General features: G+C 41.2%; 1 protein-coding gene across 2 annotated transcripts in view; it reads right to left on the bottom strand.

Moving 5' to 3' along the window:
- The window catches only part of ZDHHC21 (zinc finger DHHC-type palmitoyltransferase 21), a 41,480-nt gene extending 31,763 nt beyond the window's left edge, over positions 1–9,717 (bottom strand). Inside the window, exons 1-3 of one of the 2 annotated variants that reach the window (XM_040963294.1) lie at positions 9,547–9,717; positions 3,157–3,355; positions 1,589–1,687 (exon numbers count right to left, since the gene is read on the bottom strand). In XM_040963294.1, the coding sequence (XP_040819228.1) occupies positions 1,589–1,687; positions 3,157–3,310 (253 nt within the window). In that variant the 5' untranslated portion in view covers positions 3,311–3,355; positions 9,547–9,717. Of the gene's footprint in view, positions 1–1,588; positions 1,688–3,156; positions 3,356–9,546 lie in introns of those variants that run through there. The other variant, XM_040963295.1, reaches the window with a different exon arrangement.
- Positions 9,718–25,734: the final 16,017 nt, after the last annotated feature.

The following is a 25,734-nucleotide window of genomic DNA, read 5'->3' as shown; positions in this document are numbered from 1 at the left end:
TCAGAAGAGCCTGCTGCTTTGACGTTTTGGGGCTACTAGATTTTACAGTTGAAACGGGTAATTCAATGAGGCAGTATTTTATTACTTTTTGGTCAAGCTAGCTGGGAAAAGGGATTCGAAACAGAAGGCAAAGTAACAATTTCCCAGTCCCCTCACCAATATACAAACATATACACATTGCTATGGTCTCCACAAGTTAATAAAACTATATGTCACAGGGTTCAGCAACTACTATACCTACATCAACAGTGTTATATTTCCACTTGATCTCTGAATTTTCCAGGGGAAAGTTAAGCTCCTAAATGATGAGTCTCAAAAAGCAGTCTTCAGGACCTATAGGAGGCTTTGGAAGCAACTTGCCAATTAACTTCGCTAGAAGTTACTGCATTGATTCCCAAAAGATGCCACACACTGGAATCACCTGGGTTCATTAGTAAGCTGGCTGGCTCCTACATTCTGATTTTAATATGGGGCATGATCTGGACTCTAAAATCGTTGTTTAAGGGCTCCTTAGGTGATTCTAATAGGCAGCAATTTTAGAAGCCACTATATTAAAATAAGAAGTTTTCTGGTTTTGTAATTCAACACAGGACATACTAATTTTATATTAGAAAAATTGTTCAACAAGTTCTTACAGCCCATATACATAGCAAGAAATCCTAAACTGAGACTCAAGGGCAGCCATTTTCTCAAGCAGTGAAGATATCCAAGACCCCAGATTCCTGTCAGTGTAGATCCTGCAGCAGCCACAGTACTGTTCCAAGTGACTGGATTCCTGCTCTCCATGTGGGATGAAAGAATTGAAATCCTGGCTCCAACTGCTGCATTTTGAGAGCAAACCAACAATAGGAGTTCTCTACATTCTCTCTTTCTCTCAAACAACTCTCTCTTTCTCTCTCTCTTTTGAGAATCAGATAGGAAAAAAAAAAAACAAAGAAGATTATACTGTATCTGGTACTATAATGAAACAAGGAATATATTACTGTGGTACAAGTACCAAATCCTAGCCACTAGATCACCAGGGAGACATGCCCTAATATATTACTGTGGTTTGAATGGTTATGCAACAGGATAACCAAAAGTCACTTTCAGTTAACACTAGAACAAAAAGTGTTCAAGCCTCTCATTGAATTATTTGAACTTGCAGAAATACAGGCAATAAGATCCATAACTACAAATGTTTACTGAACACTATATTATACTTAAAATATCATGAGATAAGCTGCATCACAAAGAATTTCATTATTAAACAGAATACAATTGCTCACTGAGAATTTAAATGACAGGAACTTTTCTGGACATCAAAATACAGCACTGAGCAAAACAAGGGGAAATTAATGAAAAGTCTGTATCCTTACAGAACTTAACACAAGTTTATAATGGAAGGAGACAAATAACCAGAAAGAAGGGCAGAGATGTAATAGGTTACAATTTTAAATAAAGTCTGAAAGGAAACCTGAGAGCAAAGACTTGGAAGTGACTGCTGAATGATATAGATGAATGTAACCAGGCTACATTAAAGGCAATAAAATGCATTAGTGAGTAGTTCTGGCATCATCAGGGCTGAGAAATCCAAAGAATACCATACCTCCATGGGGGATCTTAGGGTTCTCAGGCAGTCTTCCTGGATCAGTTATCGAGGCCCTCACTAAGGCAACCAGGCAAAATATGGCAATGCCATAGAATACTTAGAAATAAATAAAGAACTAAGTTAGTCACTCACTATTTGAAACATTTTATCAACAAGCATATTTAATTTTAAAATGTATTTGTAATAAATACTATCAGAATAAATAATATTCAAAACAGCAACAAATGAAATGGCTAATTCACTTCACTCATCAAACTGCCAAGAGGATTATTTTCAATGTATTATACTTTAGGCATTATTATGCATGATAACTGATCAATTTATGGAATCCACACTTTTTAACATAATTTTCTACCAATGATGATATAAATAAACAGACTACCTTTAGTCATTTTGTGTACTAAATTTGAAAGAATCAAAAACCATTAGAAAACTGTACAATTAGGGGGAAGCAGTGTGGTACCGGGAGGTGTACCAGTTCACGTCCCAGGTGTTCTGCTTCCAGGCTACCTTCCTGCTACTGCACATGGACAGGCAAGGAATGATGGTCAAACTACTCAACTTCCTCCTTCCCCCACAGGAGACTACAACAGAGTTCCTGGGTCTCAGTTTCGCTCCAGCCTAGCCTCACTGCGCTGGGCACCTGAAGAATCAATTAACAGAAAATCTCTTGCTTACTCACTCACTCACTGTGTGTCTCTGTTACTTTGCCTTTCAAATAAATACATTTCTGAAGTAAACATCTTCATTTATTATATCTTCTAAGTTACACTGAGTTAATGATGTTCAATCCTTTTACTTAAGATACTTAATTTCAGAATTAAGAATTAGAAACTTTTGAGTTTTCAAATTAACCACAACAACTAAGAGAAGGAGAGGCTGATTCACCACAATAAGACACAGGCATTTTGTTCATCGAACGAAAACACTGTCCTGCACACCTAAAGGAAAGCACGTGAGTGCTCACTTCAGGACCGAACAGTTTCAGCATCTGCCTAAAAGACTGTATTTCCCACAGGTCTGGAGAGGTCACAATAAGGCAATGCACATGAAAACCTTAAATGTTACGTAAAACTTATCATTTTGAACTTTAAATCATCAGAAGCCATTGTCAATGGACTTTAATTTAAAAATGATTACTCAGCAGTTCAAGATGCTATCATAATCAAGTTAGGACTCAATAATTTTAGTATCATGGTTCACACTTCACACATAGCATATTCTCCTCGGGTAACCTTCATCACTCCTAAGGCTTTCATGTGTGCAACTAAGTGCAAAACAGGAAGATTTAGAATACATGCAAATTGTCACTGTTAGGTTCTATTTTAAGCAAAATGATCTTTACATTTTTTCCAAATAAATACGGAAATAATACTTTTACCTAGCCTTGCAAATATTTAAAGACCACATTTCTTAAATGTCTATAATATAGTAAATATTAGCACCACTAAAACAGTAAATATACTAAAAGTAAGATTATCAAAGTAGCACTATCTTTCAAAAACATTTGCAAAGAGAAAAGTATTTAATTATACACAGTAACAAAGATTTATAAATTTACTTACTTATTATTAGTATGCCTGGAATATGTCCTTCTTCATAGTGAGGAAAGAGGACAATTTTGGGAATTATGACAATATTGTATAACCAGACAAAGACAATCAGACCCATGCAGCACCAACCATGTGGGTCAACAACAAAGTGAATCCGGAGACCCATCTTACAGTCCTATGACTGCCTGCCAACCCACAAGGCAAGATGATCCTAAGAAGGAAACAAGAAAAAAAATTACTAAAACAGAGTAAAAACAAAACCGCATTTGTAGAAACCATAAAATGACATGCACGCAACTTTCCTTGAATATATATTTAAAATAAACTGTATGGAAAACAGAAATTCCAAGTTAATCAAACTTTACCAAAGGTTCAAGTAATTTAACTTTTTCAGTGTAAATGAATTTAAATTTGCATTGTGTGCTAAAGACAAAGTTAGTCCTTAATGGATCTGTGATCATGATATAGTCTGTGTTTAAAATTGACAGTTAAGAGGATTTAACAGCATATGATAAATATTACATTTCTAGAAAAATTGTAAGTAGGAAAAAAGACAGGAACTATTTATACCAAAGTTTAGGTAATAGCTCCTGTAAAGGGTGAAACCTGATTTTGGTCTTCAAAGCAAGTGACACAGTGGCATAGCAAGTGGCACAGAGGCATAGCAAGTAAAGCTGCCACTTGCAATGCTTGCATCCCATATGGAGGCCAGTTTGTGCCTCAGCTAGATCACTTCTAACCCGTCTCCCTGCTAATAGCCTAGGGAAAGCAGCAAAAGATGGCCCCCAAGTGACAATTCCCCTGCCTCTCACATGAGAGAACCAGCTGAAGCTCCTGGCCCCCCGTTTCTGCCTGGCCCAGACCCAGCTGTGTGGCTATCTGGGGAGTAACCCAAGGGAGGAAAGATATCTCTCTTCCCCGCCACCCCAACTTTTTCAAATAAATAAATAAATCTTTAAAAACAAGAAGAGTGAAAGTAAGCCAAAAAAAAAAAAAAAAAAAAAGGAAAACTGACAATACTGCAAACAGAAGGAAGAGCAAGGCATATCACAAATTTCTGGGGGGTAATATAAACTACTAGCCCAAACCAAAAAGCTTGCTCTGCAGAGTAGGTGGTGAGAAACATAGGGCTCCATCACGAAGGACTAAAGATGCTGCATTAGAGCACTAAGGCTTCATTCTTTCAGTTTCAGAAAGGGAATGAAGCAGAGGTCAACATGATAAGATCTATACTCTATATAAACTATTGAAGCTGTGGCATAGGAGAGAAAACTAGAGAGAGATCAGCCAGGACAACAGAAGACAAAATCCAAAACTGCTCATGGAGAAGAGACTATAGACTTAATTGAGTATTACTGATGGATTAGATGCTAGGATTTAGAGAAGAGTTCCCAATTTTCATTTTACATCCCATATTCTTCATTCTAATATCAATTTATCATAAACTAAAGAGTAACAAGACACAATCGCTTAACAGCCACATTTATGTTCTTCAAAGCCATGAAGCTACCAATAATAAATAATATTAATTTTAAAATAATATACCGGTTGTCTCACCCCCAGACTCTCTGAATACTGAAGCACAGAGAAGATCTCAAATACAATGCCATCTGACAGCTAAGTCAGGGATGGTCCAAACCCGTACCTGTGTAAGGTTTCTCACATGGGGGTGATGAGCATTTGGCACAGTGATTAGGACAGCACCTGGATGCTCAAGTTCCCTACCAGCTGCTGTGGATTTAAGTGCTGGCTCCACTTGCAATTCCAGCTTCCTGCTAAAGCACTCCTTTGGGGCAGAAGAAGCTGGATCAAATTGTTAGATCCCTGTTACCTGAACAGGAATTGTGGAGTATAAATTCTGGCCTGGCTTCCGCCTTACCCACGCCTGGCTGTGGCAGCATGTGTGGAAATGAATCCATGGGCAGAATATCTTGTTTTTGTCTCTTTGTCTGCCTCTCTCTCTAACTTTCAAATAAACAATATTAAAAATAAAGCAGGTTAGTACTCAAGCGTTTTAAGAAAGTAAAAGTTGAATGTCACCATTTTTAATCAGAAATTGAAAAGACCAATTAGTATCATTACAGTGAGAAAAGTCAGGGGAAATAATATGCTGTTTAATTTTATACATATCATTATTCTTTTAACTAAAAGAGTTAAATTACAAATGGTAAGCCATCTGCCTTACTACAATACAAAAGATAAACACACGAGTTTTAACTTTCATAACCTGACAAGCCAATCAAGTGTTGAAAGAAATGACAGAAGGCTATCTCCCAACATGTTTCATTTTATTACCTTCATTTCCCTGTTAGTGTTTCAGTTTTATCTGAGACCAAGAAACAGAACATGGATCAAAATCAATATAAAAATGGGGCAATTTTTTAACTTATTTCTAGATAAAATTTAAAACAGAAAAGCACACAACTCAGTAGACCAAGAGGCAAAATGATCAAACACTTACCTGTTCTTCGAACTCTTTATTTTCCTTTACCAGAGAATGTGCATTTTTTAATCACAGAAATAAAATCTCACAAGAGAAAATATTACATCTAGAACAGAATTAAAATATATCCATTTGTCCCTAACATAAACATAAATTACACATCATAAAAACCAAGCCTCCCCAAGGAAACACTTAGAATAAACAGATAAAACAATGAATAAATAAGACATTAAATTTTTCTTTAAAAAAAATACCTGATTTGTACAAACTAGTGCCACATCGTTCTTATAATAGGATGGCAGAGGAGAAAAGAGCGATCTTCCAAGAGCTACAAATCAGATTTCAACCACAAATGTGTAACTGCAGAGCCACAGGATCACTTCACTCAGCTAACGTCTACCAGCCATGGCTGATGGCTGAACAGAAACTATTACACAGCCCAAACCACAACCAAACTGAACACAGTGCTGCTGCTTCGTCTTAAGGACAGCATCTGTAAAACACTTTCATTGGCTGGAAGTTTCAACATACTAATTTGCATATTAAATGGTGAGCCCATAACTCAAACTTTGATGTATAGTGGACATACCAGTACTCCAACATTTTTTTAAGATTGCTATCTGGTAACTCTACTTGAATGTACTGACTAACTTCATAATGCTGCAAATTACTATAGCACAAATCATTTTAAAACAATAATTAAATCATAAATACTTGTAATGTTCAAAATATTCCAGGGGGCCTCTGCAATGGCTGCACAGGATAATTCTCCATCTTCAAGCATGGCATCGCATATGGGTGCCAGTTTGTGTCCCAGCTGCTCCATTTCCCATCCAGCTCTCTGCTTGTGGCCTGGGAAAGCAGGAGAGGATAACCCAAAGCCTTGGGACCCTGCACTCGTGTAGGAAACCCAGAAGAAGCTCCTGGCTCCAGTCTTCAGATCAGGCTCAGCTTCAGCCATTGTAGGCTTTTAGGGAATGAACTGGCAGAAGATCTTTCTCTCCTCTCCTTCCAAAAGAATGCTCCCTTTCCTTTTATACTATTTCAATCAATTGCATTTTTCCATGTATTTTACTCAGGAATAGGGAAAAAGAAGAAAAAATGTACTATGCAACAGAAAACTACTACATCAGAACAGACTTTAGGAAATCATAAGAAACCAAGGCAAACGTGCCTCTCTGAACTTTACAACTTTATGATTCTCCATGTCAACTGAGGTGGCCTTATAACTATTCCATATGAAAGAGTGTAATTTCTTGTGTCTGAAATGTCCCTAACACTTGGCTTACTTAAATTCAACTCATACTTTAAGGTCAACTATAATCTCATGCCCTAAGTGTAATTTTTCCTGGAATAAGTCAATTCACAGTGATTTCCTTTTCTCATCCAATTTTTAATAGGTGACAAAACTACTAGAAGAAAATAGCAAGTACTTTTATACAGTTGGGATGACGCAGGCCTTCAACCAAAACCCATAAAAGCCATGCCCATCCACATAAAAATTAAAATAAATGAAGCCCCAAACACATAAAAAAAACAAAGTTAGATGAATCTAAGAAGCTTCTGCACTGCAAAGAAAACAACTCAACAAGGTAAAGAGGCATCGGAAAGAATGGGACAAAAAAACTTGCAGAATTGGCAAATGATAAATAATTAATATCCCAGATATAGAACTAGCTCACAAAACTCAACAACCAAACAACTGAGATCCAGTTAAGACATGGACAAAAGACATGTTCAGGCAATTTTCAAAGGGTGAAACACACAGAGCCAACAGACACACTAAAAGCTGGTCAGGATCACTAGCCACAAAGGAAATGCCAATTAAAACAGTGAGGCTTCACCTCATCCCAGTTAAAATCGCCATCATCCGAGTATCAAAAATTTACGAATGCTACAAAGGATACAGGGAAAAGGATACTCTAATGTTGGTGGGAATGTTAACTAGTACACCTCACTCCTGGAAATTCACTCAAAGGAAGTGAAATTAGCAACTGAAAAAGTTTTTTGTACATCCATGTTTACTGCAACAATTCACAATAACAGAAAAGGAAGCACTTTAGGTGTCCATCAAATGATGACCAGATAAGGAAAATGTGGCTTATATCCACTAAAGAAGACTACTCAGCCATAAAAGAATAAAACCTGTTTTCGACAACAAAATGGATGCAACTGAAAAATAATACGCTTAGTAAAACAAGCCAGTCCCAAGACAATAAATAATCATACTTTTTCCAATATGTAGTAATTAACATACAAGACAAAAAATGTATAAGGACGAAAGAGACATCTTGTGATTTCACTGTTGCTTCTGGCTCTTGTTTATTCTCCTGAACAACTGTGGTATTTCTACTTTCTACTTGTTGAATATAATAGCTAGTGATGCTTACTTATGCCTGTGATTATGGAGTGAACACTTCCGTAAAAGCTGAAGGAAATAAAGTGAAGAAGAAAGAGGATTGAGGGAGAGAGTGAAGGAAAGAGGGAGGTACAGCTATTTTAGGCACCTATGAAATACATGAAATCTCTTGTCTTTTTACTAATCAGAAAATCTAAACAGACAAAAGCACCCCTGGCAAAAAGCTTCACAGCATATGACTGACAAGATACATACAAACTAAATGTAAAAACCATTCAGAAATATGAAAAAAATCTAATTACTAATCATTGCTGAGCATAAAAATGTAAACTAGCAATATGAATTTTCTCCACTCTATTTGGTTTTTAATTTATTTACTTGAAAGTTAAGAGTTACCAAGAGAGAATGATTCCATGCCATTAGTAGGCAGCTGGGAGAGAAGTGGAGCAGCCAGGACACAAATTGGTACCCATATTAGATGCAGCACTGCAGACAGCAACTTTACTCTTTGTGCCACAATGCAGGGCACACTGCAGTGCATTTAAAAGCTTAGAGAGGGATAGCTGACAGCCAACACGGAGAGGGCACAGGAGAAAGGACATGCTCACGTCCCTGGTGTGTGTGAACTGACACCAGCCTGCTGGAAGAGCACTCTGCCAACGTGGAAAACCCTTCACCAAGCAGTTTTATTTTTAGGAATACCTACAGAAGGATTCAAGAGTCTACAAGCATTATACACAGACAAGGACATAGAGAAAACAGCACTTTCTTTGTAATCATGAAAATGTGTCACAGTCTAAATGTTCATATAGCAGTAAGAGAGAAGCTAACTAGTTACCACCGGCCTGAGAACGGAAAGAGTAGCGAGCAGGAAGACTTGTATTTTACGTCAGCATTTTGTCCCTCTAAATTCCTTTAAATCATCTATAAAACAGGGATGGCCTAAGGGACACTAACCACCTTTCAAACAAAAAGCTTCACTCTCTCTTATCACCATCAATTTGTCTTACATAACTTGCATTTTAGAACTACAAGTTTAAAAACAAATGTAGTGTGAAAGCATCATTGTGTACAGCCCATAAGATTTACAAGTTAGAAAGATGCTCTTGAAAATCAGCTTAGGAAATTTTTCCTTAAAATTTAGTACAGAAAAAAATTTTTAAGATTTATTTTTTTAATTGGAAAGGCAGATATACAGAAAGAATGAGACAGAAAGATCTTCCTTACGCTGGTTGACTTCCCAACTGGCCACAATGGCTGGGGCTGAGCTGATCCACAGCCAGGAGCCAGGAGATTCTTCTGAGGCTCCCACACTGGTGCAGGGTCCCAAGGCCTTGGGCCATCCTCCACTGCCCTCCCAGGCCACAAGCACGGAGCTGGCTGGGAAGTGGAGCAGCCACTCATGACCATATGAGATCCCAGTGCATGTAAGGCAAGGGCTTTAGCCATTAAGCTACCACATGAGGTCCTAATATGGAAAATTTTACATGAACATGAAATAACTACATTCACTAATGAAAAATTAAGCACGTCTAAACGTGAAACTCCATGTCACATAATTAAGAAACCTATCCCCACACAAAAGCAAATGCAAACTTACCACTTGCAAACTCACGAAGATGTGCTGTAATTCTTCCAGTGCTTGCATTTACAAGTTTTGTCTTCATTCATTCTTTTAAAAATTAGATCCACCCAAATCTCTCTTCAGCAATAGGTCTTCATGAGAACCTATTAATGGTTTACCAAACAATGATCTCTTAACAATACAAACATTATAAGCAGCTAAATACCATAACTGTGAAACACAGTCACAAATGTTTTAAATTCAAAAAGCAAAGATGACTCAACTTCACCTCATTTTGGGCTTTCATACCCTACCAGTCCTTCCGTATTTTGCATCTGATTACCATTATGCAAATTCTATCTCTCCCCCTCTCCCCATCTCATCCCTCTTCCCCTTGTCTTGTGTATGTGGTTGGTAGAAATCACTAAATTCCCATACAAGCACTATGTGGCCAGCATCTGCACTTCTTTAAACTTGCTTGCTAAAAGTAACAATACATAAGAAAGATCATGAGTGTGGCAGAATGAGAGCTGGAGGAGGCCCATCACAGCTAATAAACAGAGCAGAGTTTAAAGCAAAAATGTGATGTATCTCAAGAAAAAAAAATACTACTATAATGAAACAATTCAGAATTAATCATAAAAGCAGGTTCCAGAATTACATGTAGCATATATCGATTCACTATTTTATTAAGTCCATTAACAATGGGCAACTACATGCTACATTCTGGCCCAAGAAATAAATCCAGATAGACCCTATCCTCAAGCTAAGACACAGAGCACAGGGCTGGAAAGTATCTCTTAAAGGTGGATTTGGACCCAAGGAACTCATGTCAGATATTCAAATACTTATGTGTATACTGAGTAGCATAACAAAATGTGTTTCTTACAGTAATTTACTATCAAGAAAATGCTTCTGAAAACAGGACAATCTGAGAGTTAGCTAAAAAAACAGTGGAGGCTTTTCTGACCAAGAGGACAGAATCGATGAGGGTGTACAAGGCGGTGGGAAAACAATTAAAGTACACTGCAAATGACCAGGAAAGCCACTGCATGTGTGAGATTCAGATACGCCAAACTCTTGACCACAGTCAACCTTAAAGAGTATTTTAGTGCTACCAGTACACACAAAATGTGAGTAGCTGAAAATGTCTAGTATTTATCCTTCCCACACATAATGCACTGTGATATCACCATTTTATTCATTTGCTTTAATAAGTTAGAGAGTGATTTTCAGACTGAAGGACAAGCGACATCAATGAGTTTGTACTTCACCCTGAACACAGTGCAAATCCATGCAGGGAAAGCCAGTGAAACTCCATGATCTAGGTTGCATTTTGAGAAACGCAACAAATTAAAAAGCTGGATTTGGGAGATGAATAAAGCACTGGGACTGACTAAATGTGACAAGTGGGGCTGACTGTCCCCTAGGTGAGAAATGACAACAAATAGTAAATGTCCTCAAAATGCCAACTTACAAGGCCAACAGAGTGTGTACACAGGAGGACGTGATACTTAGCACAGGTGGCAAGCTAAAACAGGCAGATTCCAAATCTAATAAGCAAAGCGATCAATAAGAAACAAAGGGAGGATTCCAGAATGACTTCCAAGTCTCCACCTTAGGCACTAGGTGAAAGGTGCTATCATTCAAGTTATGCACTGGTTAGGCATAGGTCTTAAATGGGAAAACTGCTGCAGAATGACAAGGCAAAAACACTTCAACATCACTATCATTACATTTGCATCTCACTTACAAATGTGGGGGTGTGGTGAAACCACCTGTAGTTGTATGTTATCCCAGGGTCACTACTTCCCAAGATCCATGAAGCTGAAACATACCTTCTTAGGCTGCACCTTTGCTTCAGAGACAAAAAAGTGGTGCTGAAAATTTAAGATGGGCTGCTCAAACAGCAAATGAGCCAATTCTTCCAGAAAAACGTAAACCCAAATTACTTGTGGCCCAAACTGTTTTGACACATGGCCAAAGTCAGTAACGTTGCTATGGCTGTAGGTTGGCTTCCTACTGCTGCAGCAAAACAGCAGTTTCAGTAACCCCGCACAGGGTAATCATCATGAGTCAGACCCCAGTCACTCACTGGCTTCAAACGAATGGAAAACAATTCACTTTACACTCACAGTTACTGAAGATACACTGCAGACAGAGCATCGAAAACCGAGCACCAGATCAACATGATCACACTGCGGTAAAAAGCAACGCTAGACCCCAAATGCCAAAAATGTTGGGATAGCAAATACTACCTCAAAGTTTCAGAACTCTAAGATACAAGCAAATATTTTTAACATTGTTATGGCTGAAATAATATAATCAACTATTTACTGAGTCAGTTTTTAAATGAGCCACAGTAAAATTCTTCCCATACAGCAAAAAGAAAAATGGCTCTTAAGTATGTGAATATAAGAAATGTGGAGCATAGGGCCCGGCATGGTAGCCTAGTGGCTACATCCTGGCCTTGCAACTTCCAGCATCCCATATGGGCTCTAGTTCATGTCCCAGCTGTTCCACCTCCCGTCCAGCTCTCTGCTTGTGGCCTGGGAAAGCAGTAGAAGATGGCCCAAAGCCTTGAGACCCAAACCCATATGGGAGACCCGGAAGCAGCTCCTGGCTCCTGGCTTCAGATTGACTCAGCTCTGGCAATTGCAGCCACTTGGGGAGTGAACCAGTGGAAGGCAGATCTTTGTTTCTCCTTCTCTCTGTACGTCTGCCTTTCCAATAAGAATAAATAAATCTTTTTAAAAAAATGTGGACCTTACTATTTGTAGCCGAGAATAATTCAGTAAACAAGCCTTTTGCTCTACATATGTATCTTTAAACATACTCATAGCTAAATCACTTTACATCAGTTATATTATCCAACTATCTATAGAAAATGAGCCAATACAGTCATTCAAATCTTTAGGTATCCCCTACATACTCAGTTCATTATCAACAGTGTAGTAAATTAATCCTGTACAGATGTTAAAAACAGATTTTTTTCAAATCATTATACATTCACCTCTTATGTTCTTCAAACTTGATTTTCTTTGCAAGTTTCAGTTGTAAAATCTGTAACATGAGGAGGAAAGTATTCCTTAATGAGAAACTGGAAAGAAACAGCAACTAAAAGATGTTAACTCTAAAAGAACAGTGAAGCGAGGAAGAGGAAGGGAAACTTGAAAGTTAATCAGTTTTATTTCTAGTTTTCACGAAGTCCAGAATGAAATGAGGTTTCCGGTTTCCCATCACTCAAAGTTGCCACGCAATTGTCCTTTATCTCACACTAAAGTCAAAGAAAAGCTTTCCTGTGCTCAGCTTTTCTACCAGAATCCTATCGTAAGCATGCAGGCTCTTACTATAACATGTATTTCTACATGCTGCCCTTCTTACAGGAGAAACTCAAAATAGAGATATGACCTAAAATAAAGGGACTGAACTAAGACCCCTGAGCTAAGTCTCTTTCAATTCAAGACAGAGAATACTGAGCTACAGAATGAAGTGTGGAAGCGAACCAGCACTTGATTTCAGAAGTTAATGAAGAATGCGTAACCAAAGCAAGAAAGTCTGAATCCATTGAACTCTTGAGGAAGATTTTGTAAAACTATGGGTGGACAAAGCACCAGAACAGAGCAAGCTTCCACCGTCAATGTCTTCAAGAATCCACTCTGCAGAACCAATATTTAAATTATCACACTATGCAAAACCAGCAGAAGCTATCACTCTTCCCAGAAACTTGTTCTGTACAAAGTGAACGTGGAGGGAGAATAACTATCAATACTGCACCCTCAACTTCACTCTTGCTGACTTCATTAGTCAACCTAGCACAAAGCGGGAATGGCTTGGAAGGGCTAAACAATACTAAACAAAAACCACCAAGGCTTGTTTCAGTCAGAATGAAATGTCTATGTGGGAATTTTCATGTAAAGCAAGAGGAATATGCAGAAAGGGACAGAAAAGTCAACGTTAAATGCAGCCTTCAAACAGGCGGCAACAACCTTCAGTCCCAACGAAACAAGAGAAAAGGGAGAAGCCCGAAAGGCCGCAGTGACGCGGGATTTCCCGAGCATGAATCAGCACGCTCTTCCAAGGAAGGGACACTTCCAGTCCCCACCGTCCTGAGACAGGAGAAGGTAGAGGGCATGGCGACTGAACTGGATTGTTTTTAACACCAGGTAACAAAGCAGAAATGACGTTAGCATATTAACACTAGAAGAAGAGTCTGTGCTGGCTAGAGCTGAAAATCCTTTAGTCAGTTTTAGAAAGAGAAGTTACTCCTTCCATGATCACAGATAAAAGGCTTGAAATCAGGAGCTTGGATGACATTAACCTTGAGCATCTCAAGTCAAAGTGACCAGTGACTGGTAAAACATTAATTTTTACCTAAGCGGCTCTTTTATGAAATGAGTGGCATACAAGAGAACAGACACCTACATAACATTTGAGATGGGGAGGAACGCTCACGCACCCTGAGCCACACCGCACAGCAGGTAAGGAAGGCGCAAAGGGCAGAGACAAACTCAGACCAGCTCTAACAAGGAAAATGAGCAGCAGGCCGCCCATCCCCACGACCAAGGCCTCTGGACCGTCACTGTCACTTCGCTCAGAGCTGCTTCCCGTGACCAGCAAAGCTTACTTCTTCAACTACAGACTGATGAATTTACCCGGGGATTCTTAACAACAGACTCACTATTCTGACAAAAAAAAAAAATATCCATTTTCCCCCTCTACTCTTGTTTTACACCTGAATTTTTCAACTTAAGCTACTTCAAACATTTTCAAATTTAATAATGGGATTTTAGGGACTATCTACTGCATGCTAACCTGTCTTTCAATACCAAGTACTTTTGAAAAAAAGTGAAGTCTGATTCCTAAAGTTTTATTAAGTCAATATAAAATTGATATCCCTTAACGTGAAAGCAAAACTAGATTTTAGGGAACAATTTTCTAACAATAATAAATAGCTCGCGGCCTTCCCTGCTAATCCCAGGACTTCTGACTCTGCCTCCATGTAGCTGGCTATGCTGAAGAAGACCTCCCTGACACACACGGCTCCCACTCCAGGAAACAAAGCTGCACAGACACATCACCAGACTTCTCAACTGGCATCTTCACCGAGCCTTCATTTTATTCATGTGCTCTTCCATAAGCTCTGAATCAGACACCATGAATCAAATCGGGCAGCGGGCCAATAAACAAAAATTATATGCTTCACCAGTTACCCTTTGTCTTAAAACCTTCCTGTTGCACTAATAATGATGTACACATATTCTTTAAATGCTTACATTTATTTCTGTAAAAGCAGACCTCTGGCCTGGCACACCGTGTCCTTCCCAAGACAGCTTGGCTGGACCGCCTTCCGGCTTCCTGCTCTTGTAGACCCTGGGAAGCAGCAGGCTGTGCCACAGGGGCTTGAGACCTGAGTGCATTTCCCGGCCCGTTTGCAGCCCTGCCTGGACCAGCTCAGGCAGCTGAGCAGGGAACAGGAGTGTATGCGTGTTCTTCTACTTTTGTTTTTGATTGTTTTTTGTTAAAAGACCAGAGATAGGTACTGTAACACAGGCCTCACTATTTTCTTTAAAATGTGCACCATTTCATTCATTCTTAAAATGTGTGGAATTTCACAGAAAACTTCAATGATCTGAAAGCCCTACAACAAACAAATCTGTTGTCTTACATCCAAAATGATGAATTCTGGAACCCACGGGATCTCATGCTACATCCAAAACAACAGTTTTGAAATTCTGCACCTCTCAGTTCTACTTGGATATGGTAGCAAAACTTTGTAAGGTACATGTCTTAAATATATCCTCAAGGTATTAAAGGGGTTTCATTACTTGTAACCATGGCATGTGCCAGGGAAGCATGGTAAGGCCAAAGTAAGACTCTAAAAACAAAAGAAAATGCAGTCTGACACCCTTGCTGTGTAGCTGAAAAGCAACAGGGACGCCTCCCTCACCTGGCCCTGCCAGCAGTGGAGACTACCATCTGGTTTTTCCTTCAACACCAAATCTTACTCGGCTCTGTCTGATTTATTTCTCACCTTGCCTCCTCATCAAAAACCATTTTGCTATTAAGAGACAGCACCCTCAAGGTAAGACAGAGTAAACTCCCCAGATTTTATCTTCAAAATACCAGGAATCTAAACAGTTGGAAGAACCAAATGAGATGCTGTAGCAATAGCCTTTTAACCCGAGAATGACACATACTAAGCAGCCAACAAATGGTTAACTATTATAATTACCATGGTTTTTATCACAAGGAAGGTAGTGAATTTTTAAAATGCACATAACAGCATGAGCCCATCGAGGACCTATTTAAGGCATCTTCTTAACTTGCACTTAATTATTAGTCATCTTCACTTTAGACTGTAACTTTACACTATAATTTATAGACCCACCCACAATGACCTTGATTTTTTTTTTTCCTCTTGCACTTTTATAGACTGCTAAATCTTGCAATATTTCCAAGTAATAATTGGTCCGGTCCTCCTGGCCCTGGAGACACACACTCTTCCACACTGACTCAGAAGAGATCTAAAATATGACCCAAATACAGTTGAAGAAACCCCATCATTTAAATGACCTCTCCCAGCGTAGTGAACGGTAACAGGTGCAAACTGCTGCCCTCCATAAGCCATCCTCTGGAAACCCCTCTTCGATCTGGGGAGAGGAAGGGAGGGCGGTCAATCAGGAAACAAAACTACTCACGAGCTCCGAGTCCCCCCACCCCCTTGCAGCTTCACACCCGAGTCTGTGAATGAATGAAACGCTCCTTTAGGTCTCCGGGGAGCGAGGAGGAGTAGCAGCTTGCATAAGAGAATCTCAGGACACCAGCAGTTTTTGGGTTTGTTTGTGTTTCTACTGCCCCCAAATCACCTGGGCCGGAGCAGGAGCCCGTGCGCCCCCGGGGAGTGGGAGGGACACGAAGGCCCAGGCCTGGGGAGAAGAGGACCCCGCCGAGCCCAGGCCGGCGCAGGTGCGGGAGCCGGCCGTGCTGGGCTCCCGGAGACAGGTGAGGGGCTGCCGGGCGTCGAGGAGCCGCGGGCCGGCCTGCCGCTTCGCCCCACGCCCGCACACACTCACCGGCGCCGGCTGGCTCCTCTCGCGCCGCCGCTGCTCTCGCGCCGGCCAGCGGCTTCGCCCCCTCCTCCGCCGCCACCTCCTTCTTCTTTGGCGCCGCCGCCCAAGTCGGGCCGCGCTGCCCTTCCGCTTCCGGGAGCCCGAGCGCCTGGACCGGCCGAGTGGGTGTCTGCATGCCCGTGCGCCCGCGCGCCGAGGCTCCGGTTGCCGCCGTCGCCCTCTCCGCTCCGCGCCGGGGAGCGGCGATGGGAGCCGCCGAGGGCCGAAAGACCAGAAATCGCGCCGCGGCCCCCCACGCCGCCAACCCCTCGGATCCTCCATCTCCGGAAGGCTCACACCTGGCGCACCTTGGCGCCCCCGCCCCGCCCCGGCCTTGCTCGGGCGGCCTTCTCCTGGTCGCCACATTCCTGTCGGTGCCCTTCCCCGGAGAGGCGGGAGAAGGCCCCTGTGTCCAAAAGAGTCCACCAATAAATATAAGTAAAATGTATTCATTAAGAGAGTACAGGTGCAGCCCCGTGTTCTACCTTCAAGGGGTGTGCAGATCGTTCTGCCCCTCTATGCTTCAGAATTCCCCCCTTGATACCTTGCTTCCAAGAGCGATCTGCAGCCTCAACATCCTCTGCACCTTGTCAGAAACGTGCAATTCCGCGCCTCCTGAACGAGTACCTGCATCTTCGCAAGGTCTACGGGTAATTCCAAAGAGAAAAGCTCCTCAGGATGGTGTGCAGGCCTGTCCACTTTGGATTCCCTGTTGGGATGCCATTCCTTTTAGCAACCTAAATCTAAACTAGACAAGCTTTACTGGTATTTCAGGAACACTTCAGAAGCAGCCCGTTTTCCCATCCCTGTGACCTAGGAAAGGTAATTGACTCAGCAATGCAAATAATCCACCTCCCGTTCTAAATCGTTATATTCACTAAACACCGGAGATTTGCCACCTCACCCCAAGCTGTGCAGGACTCTGGGTAGGTAATGTGAGGCTAGATCCTTGTGCCAGGTGCCTAAGGAAAAAGAAGGGAAGACATGATACTGGTGTTGTAAAATGTACACATCTTTAAAATAGAATCAAAGCACTCCATGGCTGGGTTCCTATCAACCTCTCCAGTCTTAATACCTGCCAGTCTGGATCATCTGCTGATTCTAGAATGCCCACCAGTTTTTCCTCTGAGAATCTTAATGCTATCTGAATCTGAGACAGCTAAACTCTTAAAAGCCCAAAGTTCTCTCACACCGAACACTCCTTGCAATAGCTTTGGGTGCCCTGTGTTGCCTTGTTGGGCTAAGCACCTTTCCCTGTGTCTTGTCCTGCTTTCTGCGCTCATTGCAAAGACCTTAGGGCCAGCTGCATCAGCCTCCCTGGAAATTTGTAAGAACCCCAATTTCTCCAATCCCATCCTCAAAACTGTATTAGTATATTCTATGCAACAACCAGTACTCTTATATGTTTTCGTGGTGATTCTAACACACACTGAAGTTCTAGAAACTAATTCTAGATATAGCTAGACTTGACTATTTCAAGATTCATTTTCTTTCATGTTAAAACAAATAAGCCCCAGACCCCTGTCCACATTCTTGCATAGCTAAATCAGGGGACTGGTCACAATTGTTTTTGCTAGAATTTGATTTTTGATACATTTACTGTGGCAGGATTTTGGTAACTTGGTTAGTTAGAAAAGAAGAAAAACCTTCAGATGAGTCACTTTGAAGGAGAAGCACGTAGAACTCCTCCCAAATGCAACGACTCGGGTTGAATGCTGTTTTACACTTGCTTCAAAGGAGAATAACCTTTGTCAAATGATCTGAAGCACCAAAATGAGAATACTTCATTGGGGCATGAATGCATGTGCCATATAGAAGCTTGTAGTTTCTTTTCATTGCCTTTCTTCATCGGATAACCTGTCTCTTAGCCAAATCAGTTCCAGAGAGAATGATCTAGGAAAGGAATGGAAGGACAAGCAAACATTCTCAAAATCACGAGCCTTTTGAGAAGGAGTAGTTAAGACATCTGATCAAAGACCTGTCTGTTCTCTGCACTGAAGGTCAAGTAAGGTAGTTCTGTCATTCATGCTAAACATAGGTTGTACCTGTGTCACAAAGAGGGAGTGGGGGAGATATCATATCAGATCATCATTTTGAAGAATTTTTGTTTTTACTGGAAGGAAGTGAAGAAGGCACACGTCATGTGCGATTTTCTTCCCTCCAGAATTCCAGCCTACGCCATTGACCTGTGATGGGCTGACGCATGATTGTCAACTTGGTATTTATCTGGGATTCTTTTAAAGTAGAGAAGTAGCATTGCTACATCTGCCAACGTAGCTCCTGACAAAGGCAAGATAAAAGCATTTATGTGGGTAAACTCGGCCAACTACTGTGCTGCTCCGCTGTGACTACAGAGGACTGGATGTCACTGCGATTTCCAAGAGTCAGTGCAGTCCAGAGTTTAATCAGCACTGGCTAATAGCCCTTGGCAGCTCTGGATGGATGGCGTTCTCCACCTGCCCAGCTGGGTACCATGCCCTAAGCACCCGCATTGGATGCACATTCATGATTTCTTGCTTGCTATCGTCATCCCCCCATCTGTCTGAGTGGCATGGTGCCCATTCCACAATAGCTTATGATACTCTAGAAGTTGATCTTAACCTCTTTTGGCCAGCATAGTTCTTTAAGCTCCTGATGAAAACTATGGGTCTCCCCTTCACAAAGTGCATATGCACAAATATGTATAAGCATGTTTATATAAATATATATGTTCCTTAAACATTTTGCTGGCTATCCTACCTTCCCTCACCTCTAGGGGATCAGATTGATATTGTGAACTCCAGACTAAGAACTTTTCCCTAGAGAGTTAGTAAACTTATTTCCTGTTTTCCAAATACTGGGGAAAAATCTCAGTAGCCACTACATGCTTGAGATACAAAACAAAAGCAATGCTAAGCAACATTACAAGCTAAGTGCTTTGGGGCTACTAAAGCGGATAGTGTTTTCAGCAGGCCAGATCAGGGTGGCTTCATGGAGGAAGGTATTGAATTAGGCAGATAAGAATAAGACTTTGATTAGGTCAGAGGAAGAAGTTTTAGGATAGGGAAGAAATTATGGACAAGAGCCTTGAGACATGAAAGTGTCAAGACCCATCCGGTGTGGCTCATTTGTAATATTTATGGAGAGATGGAGAGGGAAATAAAAAGAAGCAAGCTATGAGGAGCCTCAATCAGCTTTTCTCACTCAAGCGCCCTTAGGTTTTATAAAAGGGTGATGACCTCTCATGTTCTAGAGTTGGCTCCGGCAGGGAGCCAGCTGCACCATCAACAGGCATGGTGGTAAGGCACGGTGGAAAGTTCTAAATATCCTTAACTGCAACCTGTTCGTGAGGCTATATGACTTCACGTCAACTTTTTAGGGTTGCTTATACTGTTTGCTCTAGAAGTTTCTATTAAACTAAGATGAACTTGGATATGCCAAGTAGGGAAATGTATCCTAATGAATATTCAGGTAAGTTTAGAATCCTGGACACCAAAAAATCAAAACCTGTGTGGGATTGAAAGAGTGAAGATCAACTAGGATTGTAAGGAGAAAAAGATGCCTACTACTGATCAGTCAGGGCAGACAAATGCAGATGAAGTCAGCTGCATAGCTAATAGAAAAGCCTGTTTCTGCCAAGGTTGTACAGCAATTATAAAATGCCATAATGACCCCTTCTTTGGCTTCTTACCAGTCACACGCAAGACAGCATGGGATTTTGTTTTTCAACAGGATACCTAATGGGTCAGTCATGTTTACCTCATGACAGCACACAATGCCTAGTTAATTCTACATTTTCCTAATCCCACCTCAAAACAGCAACCGGAGGTGGACCTATAGTACCCTTGGCACACTGCATGCAATATGGGAGGGTCTGGGCGTCAGTGTTAGCTCCACTCCAGGTTCCAGTTTTCTACTAACACGCATCCTGGGAGGCAGCAGCTGGTGGCTCAAGTAGTTAAGTGTCTGTCACCCACACGAAAGGCCAAGTTCCTGCCTTGCTGTTTCAGCCTGGCGAATCCCCAGCTTTTGCAAGGATTTGGGGAATGAAATGGTGATGGACAATCTCACACTCCTTCTCGCTCTCTACATATTCTGTGTGTGTGTACATATATATGTATATAAATGTATAATCTCAAAGAAATTTTTAAAAATAAACTCTCAAGAAGTGAAAGAAGAGCCACTCCAACATGGGTGCCTGCTTTCCTTTCACAGGAGATGCCTTCCTGCACCCTCTTGTCCGGGCGTGCCCGCCCCTGCTACAAGGCAGACAACAGGCTTATGTCTGGTAGTCTCTGAATGATTAAGTTTGACAGTCTATTATTTAATGATAGCCTTATTTACACAAGGCGAAAACATTTCATGCATTTCACGAATCAGTTGTAGGAACATAATGATATTCCTACCCTACCGTCTGCTGCCCACATTCTCCAGCCACCGTCCTTCCTTCTTTGTTTTTGTTTTACAATGGCATTCTACCAGTCTAGTTCACAGTCACAGGCTCAACATTCGATTAAGTAAAGAATTCAACAACTAGCAAGTAGAAGGAAGAGAAACACTGTTCCCCAACTGCATTGACAAAGGCTCTAAGCAATGATCAAATCTCAACATGCCACTTTTATTCATATAGATTGTATTTTTCATACTCTATGCATGAATTCACCGAAGATCAGAAAAAATATGTAAGATGTGTCTTTTTTACATGAAATCCTTCCATTTCAGGACTCAGAGTCATGGTGCCTGGGGAAAGGGGGCCCTTTCAGTATCAATGGCCAAGTACCCACAGTCCCATGAATGAACGCAGCAATTCATCTGTGGACTCTTAGCGTGAGAAGAAGTGATGCTTTGAGCAGGTCACCCTCATCTTTCAACCTTTGGAGAGATGTTCTTCAGGGGAGAAGACAGAAGAGGAAAATGCTTTTCTGAGAAAAAAATCTTCATGAATCTGCTTATCAGAGCTTTCCTAATTTAGGTGGAATTAAGAGTCCCAAGACAGTGGGGAAATAACATAGATCCAGAGAGATGGTTAAAAATTAACTTTGGTAAACTGCAAAGGAAGTATTTTTTAAAATATGGCAATTTTTTATGGTTCCAGCTTCTTTGCATAAAGAACAGAGGCTGGCTGAGATTTCCATTAAGAAATTTCATTGTTAAAAATAAGTAGCAGACACAGATGTTGTAGCAACATATGAAGTGAGACTCTAGAACTGAGGTAGGGAGGCAAGTTGAAGGTTGTGACATGGCTTCTTTGAGATCTCCACCAGCCAAGACAATTGATACTTTAAGAGTATATTAGGTGCCACCAAGAAGGAACACGATGAGAGAAGAAAGATGTGGGCAGAATCTTTTTTTTTTTTAAAGATTTATTTTTATTATTTTTTCATTGGAAAGGCGGATATACAGAGAGGAGAGACAGGAAGTTCTTCCGTCCGATGATTCACTCCCCAAGTGAGCGCAACGGGTCGATACTATGCCAATCCGAAGCCAGGAGCCTCTTCCGGGTCTCCCACGCGGGTGCAAGGTCCCAAAGCTTTGGGCCGTCCTCAACTGCTTTCCCGGGCCACAGGCAGGGAGCTGGAAGGGAAGCGGGGCTGCCGGGATTAGAACCGGCGCCCATATGGGATCCTGGGCGTGCAAGGCGAGGACCTTTAACCACTTGCGCCACCGCGCCGGGCCCAAGATGTGGGCAGAATCTTAAGAAACACAGATAGTACTTTCAAGGATCCAATGGAGAAATAAGTGCTTTGAAGTATCTTGAATGTTCCGATTAAGTCACATTCAATAAGTCCAGCCCTGTGCTCATTCGAGCTCCAGGAACAAAAATTCCAGGAGACCCCCATCTGGATGCTTTTTGAGAATTCTAATGGTCAACCAATGTTGACAAGGTAGGTCAGGGCTCTTGCCTGAGCTCTCATTTCCTCTAAAAGAATGCCTGGTATTTCATGTAGGTACAACCCAGAACAGCCTGCCAATTTCTTGACCAATACCCTGTCTATTAACCTTGGCTTGCCCTTTAAGTGTGTATGTCTCATTAATCCTTACAGAGAAACTTGTCACATTATACCTAGATAAGTAAAGTGAAGGAGGTTATAAATGGTTTCACTATTGACCTACAATTTCCACCACAGGAAGAATAGAGGATGAAAAAGATCATAAGACTCTGTTGTAACTGAAATGTTGGCAGGTTCCCATCTGCAGAGATTTGGTTGTAAAGTCAGAGTCCTTATCTCTGTCCTTGCCCACACCCACACATGAGAATACCGACTTGAGAGCAAGGATACTAGGGATCAAGGGTTGCACATTCTGTAAGAGATCCAATACGAATAGTTTTGGCTTTGTGCTTCTGAAGTTTTTGTTGCAGCTATTTAACCCTGCTGCTATTGTATGGCAAACACCCCTAAAATATGCAAATGAATGGGCAGAGTTATAAAGCATTAAAATTTAACTTATACAAGCAAGCAGCAAGCCCTATGTAGCCAATATGTCAGTTTGCAGATATGTGTCTGATTGGAAACTCAATCTGAGTAAAGAATACAGTAAAGAGGGCCCAGCGTCATGGCCTAGCAGCTAAAGTCCTCCCCTTGAATGTACCAGGATCTCATACGGGTGGTGGTTCTAATCCCGGCGGCCTTACTTCCCATCCAGCACCCTGCTTGTGGCATGGGAAAGCAGTTGAGGACAACCCAAAGCCTTGGGACCCTGCACCCATGTGGAAGACCTGAAGGAAGTTCCTGGCTCCTGGCTTTGGATCACACAGCACTGGCCGTTGTGCTCACTTGGGGAGTGAACCATTGGACAGAAGATCTTCCTCTCTGTCTCTTCTCCTCTCTGTATATCTGACTTTGCAATAAAAATAAATAAATCTTAAAAAAAAAAAAGAATACAGTAAAGAGAGACTACCTGTCCTCAAAGGAAAAAAAAAAAAAACAAATACTACAATGGTCCTTGTTATACACTGTGTGAGGATTTCATGAACCAACCAACATCAAATGCTAAGAACTAGATCTGACATCAGATATGACTCAGTATCCACCATTACTAATATCTGCAGGAAGAAGGCTAAAAACAGTGTTATCTAAATAGTATTGCTTTGGCTAGGAAATAAGAGAAAACAAAATTCTTTCATGGAATTTTTATGCCTTTCAGTCCTCCAAATTTCTATCTCATTGAAGTATTAGAAAATTTCCTAGCTTAGCTCAGTCTTGTCTTCCCACTGCTTGTTACAATGCCACATCCATCATAGGTGTTAAGAGTTGATTGAGTTAAGGAACGAGAAAACTACAAAGTACAAGGGAAGAATTAGAATACGTAGCAGGCCTTTGGGGAAGGATTTGGGTCTGGATTTTTCTACAACTGATACTTTTACCAATTTGCAGAAGTCAACAGAGAAAGGTCAGCATTGTGGCTTAACAGGCTAATCCTCCACCGTCAAGGATCAACATCCCAAAGAGGCACTGGTTCCACTTCCAGTCACTCTACCTCCAATCCAGCTTACACTCTGGAAAGTAACAGAAGATGGCCAAAGCCTCAGAGCCTGTACCCATGTAGGAGACCCAGAAGAAGCTCCTGGCTGTGGATCAGCTTTATTCTGACCGTTGCGTCCATTTGGAAAGTGAACCAGCATATGAAACATATTCATTCTCTCTCTCTCCCTTTCTCTGTAAATCTGTATTTCCAGTCAAAATAAACAAATCTTTTTTTTTTTAAGTAGACTGAGTGGAGTCTTAACGTGGAGAAATATGCAAGGAAAGAAAGATTCATCATGAGGTTGAAGGAAAGACCACTGGATTTTGGCTAGAGTATCTTAAGGAATTCGGAGTAGACTTTTAACAAGTCCTTTAGAGAAAGAGTCAATTATTTGGAAACAGAAGTAGGTAGGAATGGTTGTTGAAAAAAAAATTCTTAGTAAATGGAATTGTTTGCTTCCTGTTTATGTTAAAGAATAAGGAAGCCTGAGTTTGTCTTCAAACGAGATGACAAAAAGAGAAAGGAAAATTGGGAGCTTAAAGTATGAAGCAGAAATGTCAGTAGAATGAAAAGCACAAACTGTTTTTGCTAGAATACATAATTACTAAATTCTCAGCCAGGAGTACAGAAAAAGCCAGAGGGGAAGCAAGTTGGAGATTTTGAAGTAAAGAGGCAGAAGGCTGAGAGTTTTGATTTCATGGCGTCCCTCTCTGTGTGGAAACAGCAGCAGGAAGAGCTGAGCTCCAGGAAGGGGAAAGGAGAGAGGAGAGCACTGAGCATCAGGCAAGGGGACCAAGGGCCTGCATGGCATTGACCTGATTCTTGCAGCGATGATACGCTCTGGGAAAACAAATCCCTCAGTTTGTCCAGAAAATTCCAGGTACTAGATATCATAAAAATACGGCTTTCTGCAATATTTTATAGTTCCAAAACACAATGGAGAATTACACTTGTTGCTGTTATTGTTGTTGTTGAGACGTATGTATACATAATCCAGCAGACCTGTTTTGAGTTCACAGTATGCACATCCAGAAGGAATAGATGAAAACAGTTCAGGCCACCTGACATTTCAGCGTTTGATACCCAGTAACTCAAGTGGAAAGCCTCAACCTTGGATGCTAAAAATATGGTTGACGTGGATACAATAGCAGAGATGTCTCAGGAAGCTCCATAAGTCATATAGGCTAGCATGTCATGATAAAAAAACAACCTGAGGAAAGCCATGGCAACTGAGGACTTCAGTGGAATCCATACTGAAACAGTGACAGTTACATGGAAGGCATTGAGTACAATTTGCGTATGTTAAGACCTGTGCTTCTTTGAATATTACTTGCCAAGCTCACGACACACAGACACAGAGATGCACGCATGCACACACACACGCCTTTTCTGTTGGTTCCCTTATGCTTGGCTTTCTTCATCAAGGAGTAACCTTCATCGTTAATTGCAAAGGCCATTCCTAAGTGCCATCTGATTTCCCTGTTCAGGCCTCCTCTTGTGATGCCACTTTCTGCTGCATAGGAGGGTCCTGAAAACAGCAGGTATAGAACCACATAGACAAATGATAAAATGAGATCTTTAGGTTTAGAAACCGTTGCACTTGGGAATCATTGGCAGGCCTGATGGGTGAAAGCATCTTAGAGACTCTTTCCTCAAGTGATCTGAC

The sequence above is a fragment of the Ochotona curzoniae genome, unplaced genomic scaffold (genome assembly GCF_017591425.1).
Source record: "Ochotona curzoniae isolate NIBS_2020 unplaced genomic scaffold, NIBS_Ocur_1.0 scaffold_3208, whole genome shotgun sequence".
Lineage (NCBI taxonomy): Eukaryota > Metazoa > Chordata > Mammalia > Lagomorpha > Ochotonidae > Ochotona > Ochotona curzoniae.
This window is presented reverse-complemented; position numbering and strand designations above follow the sequence as displayed.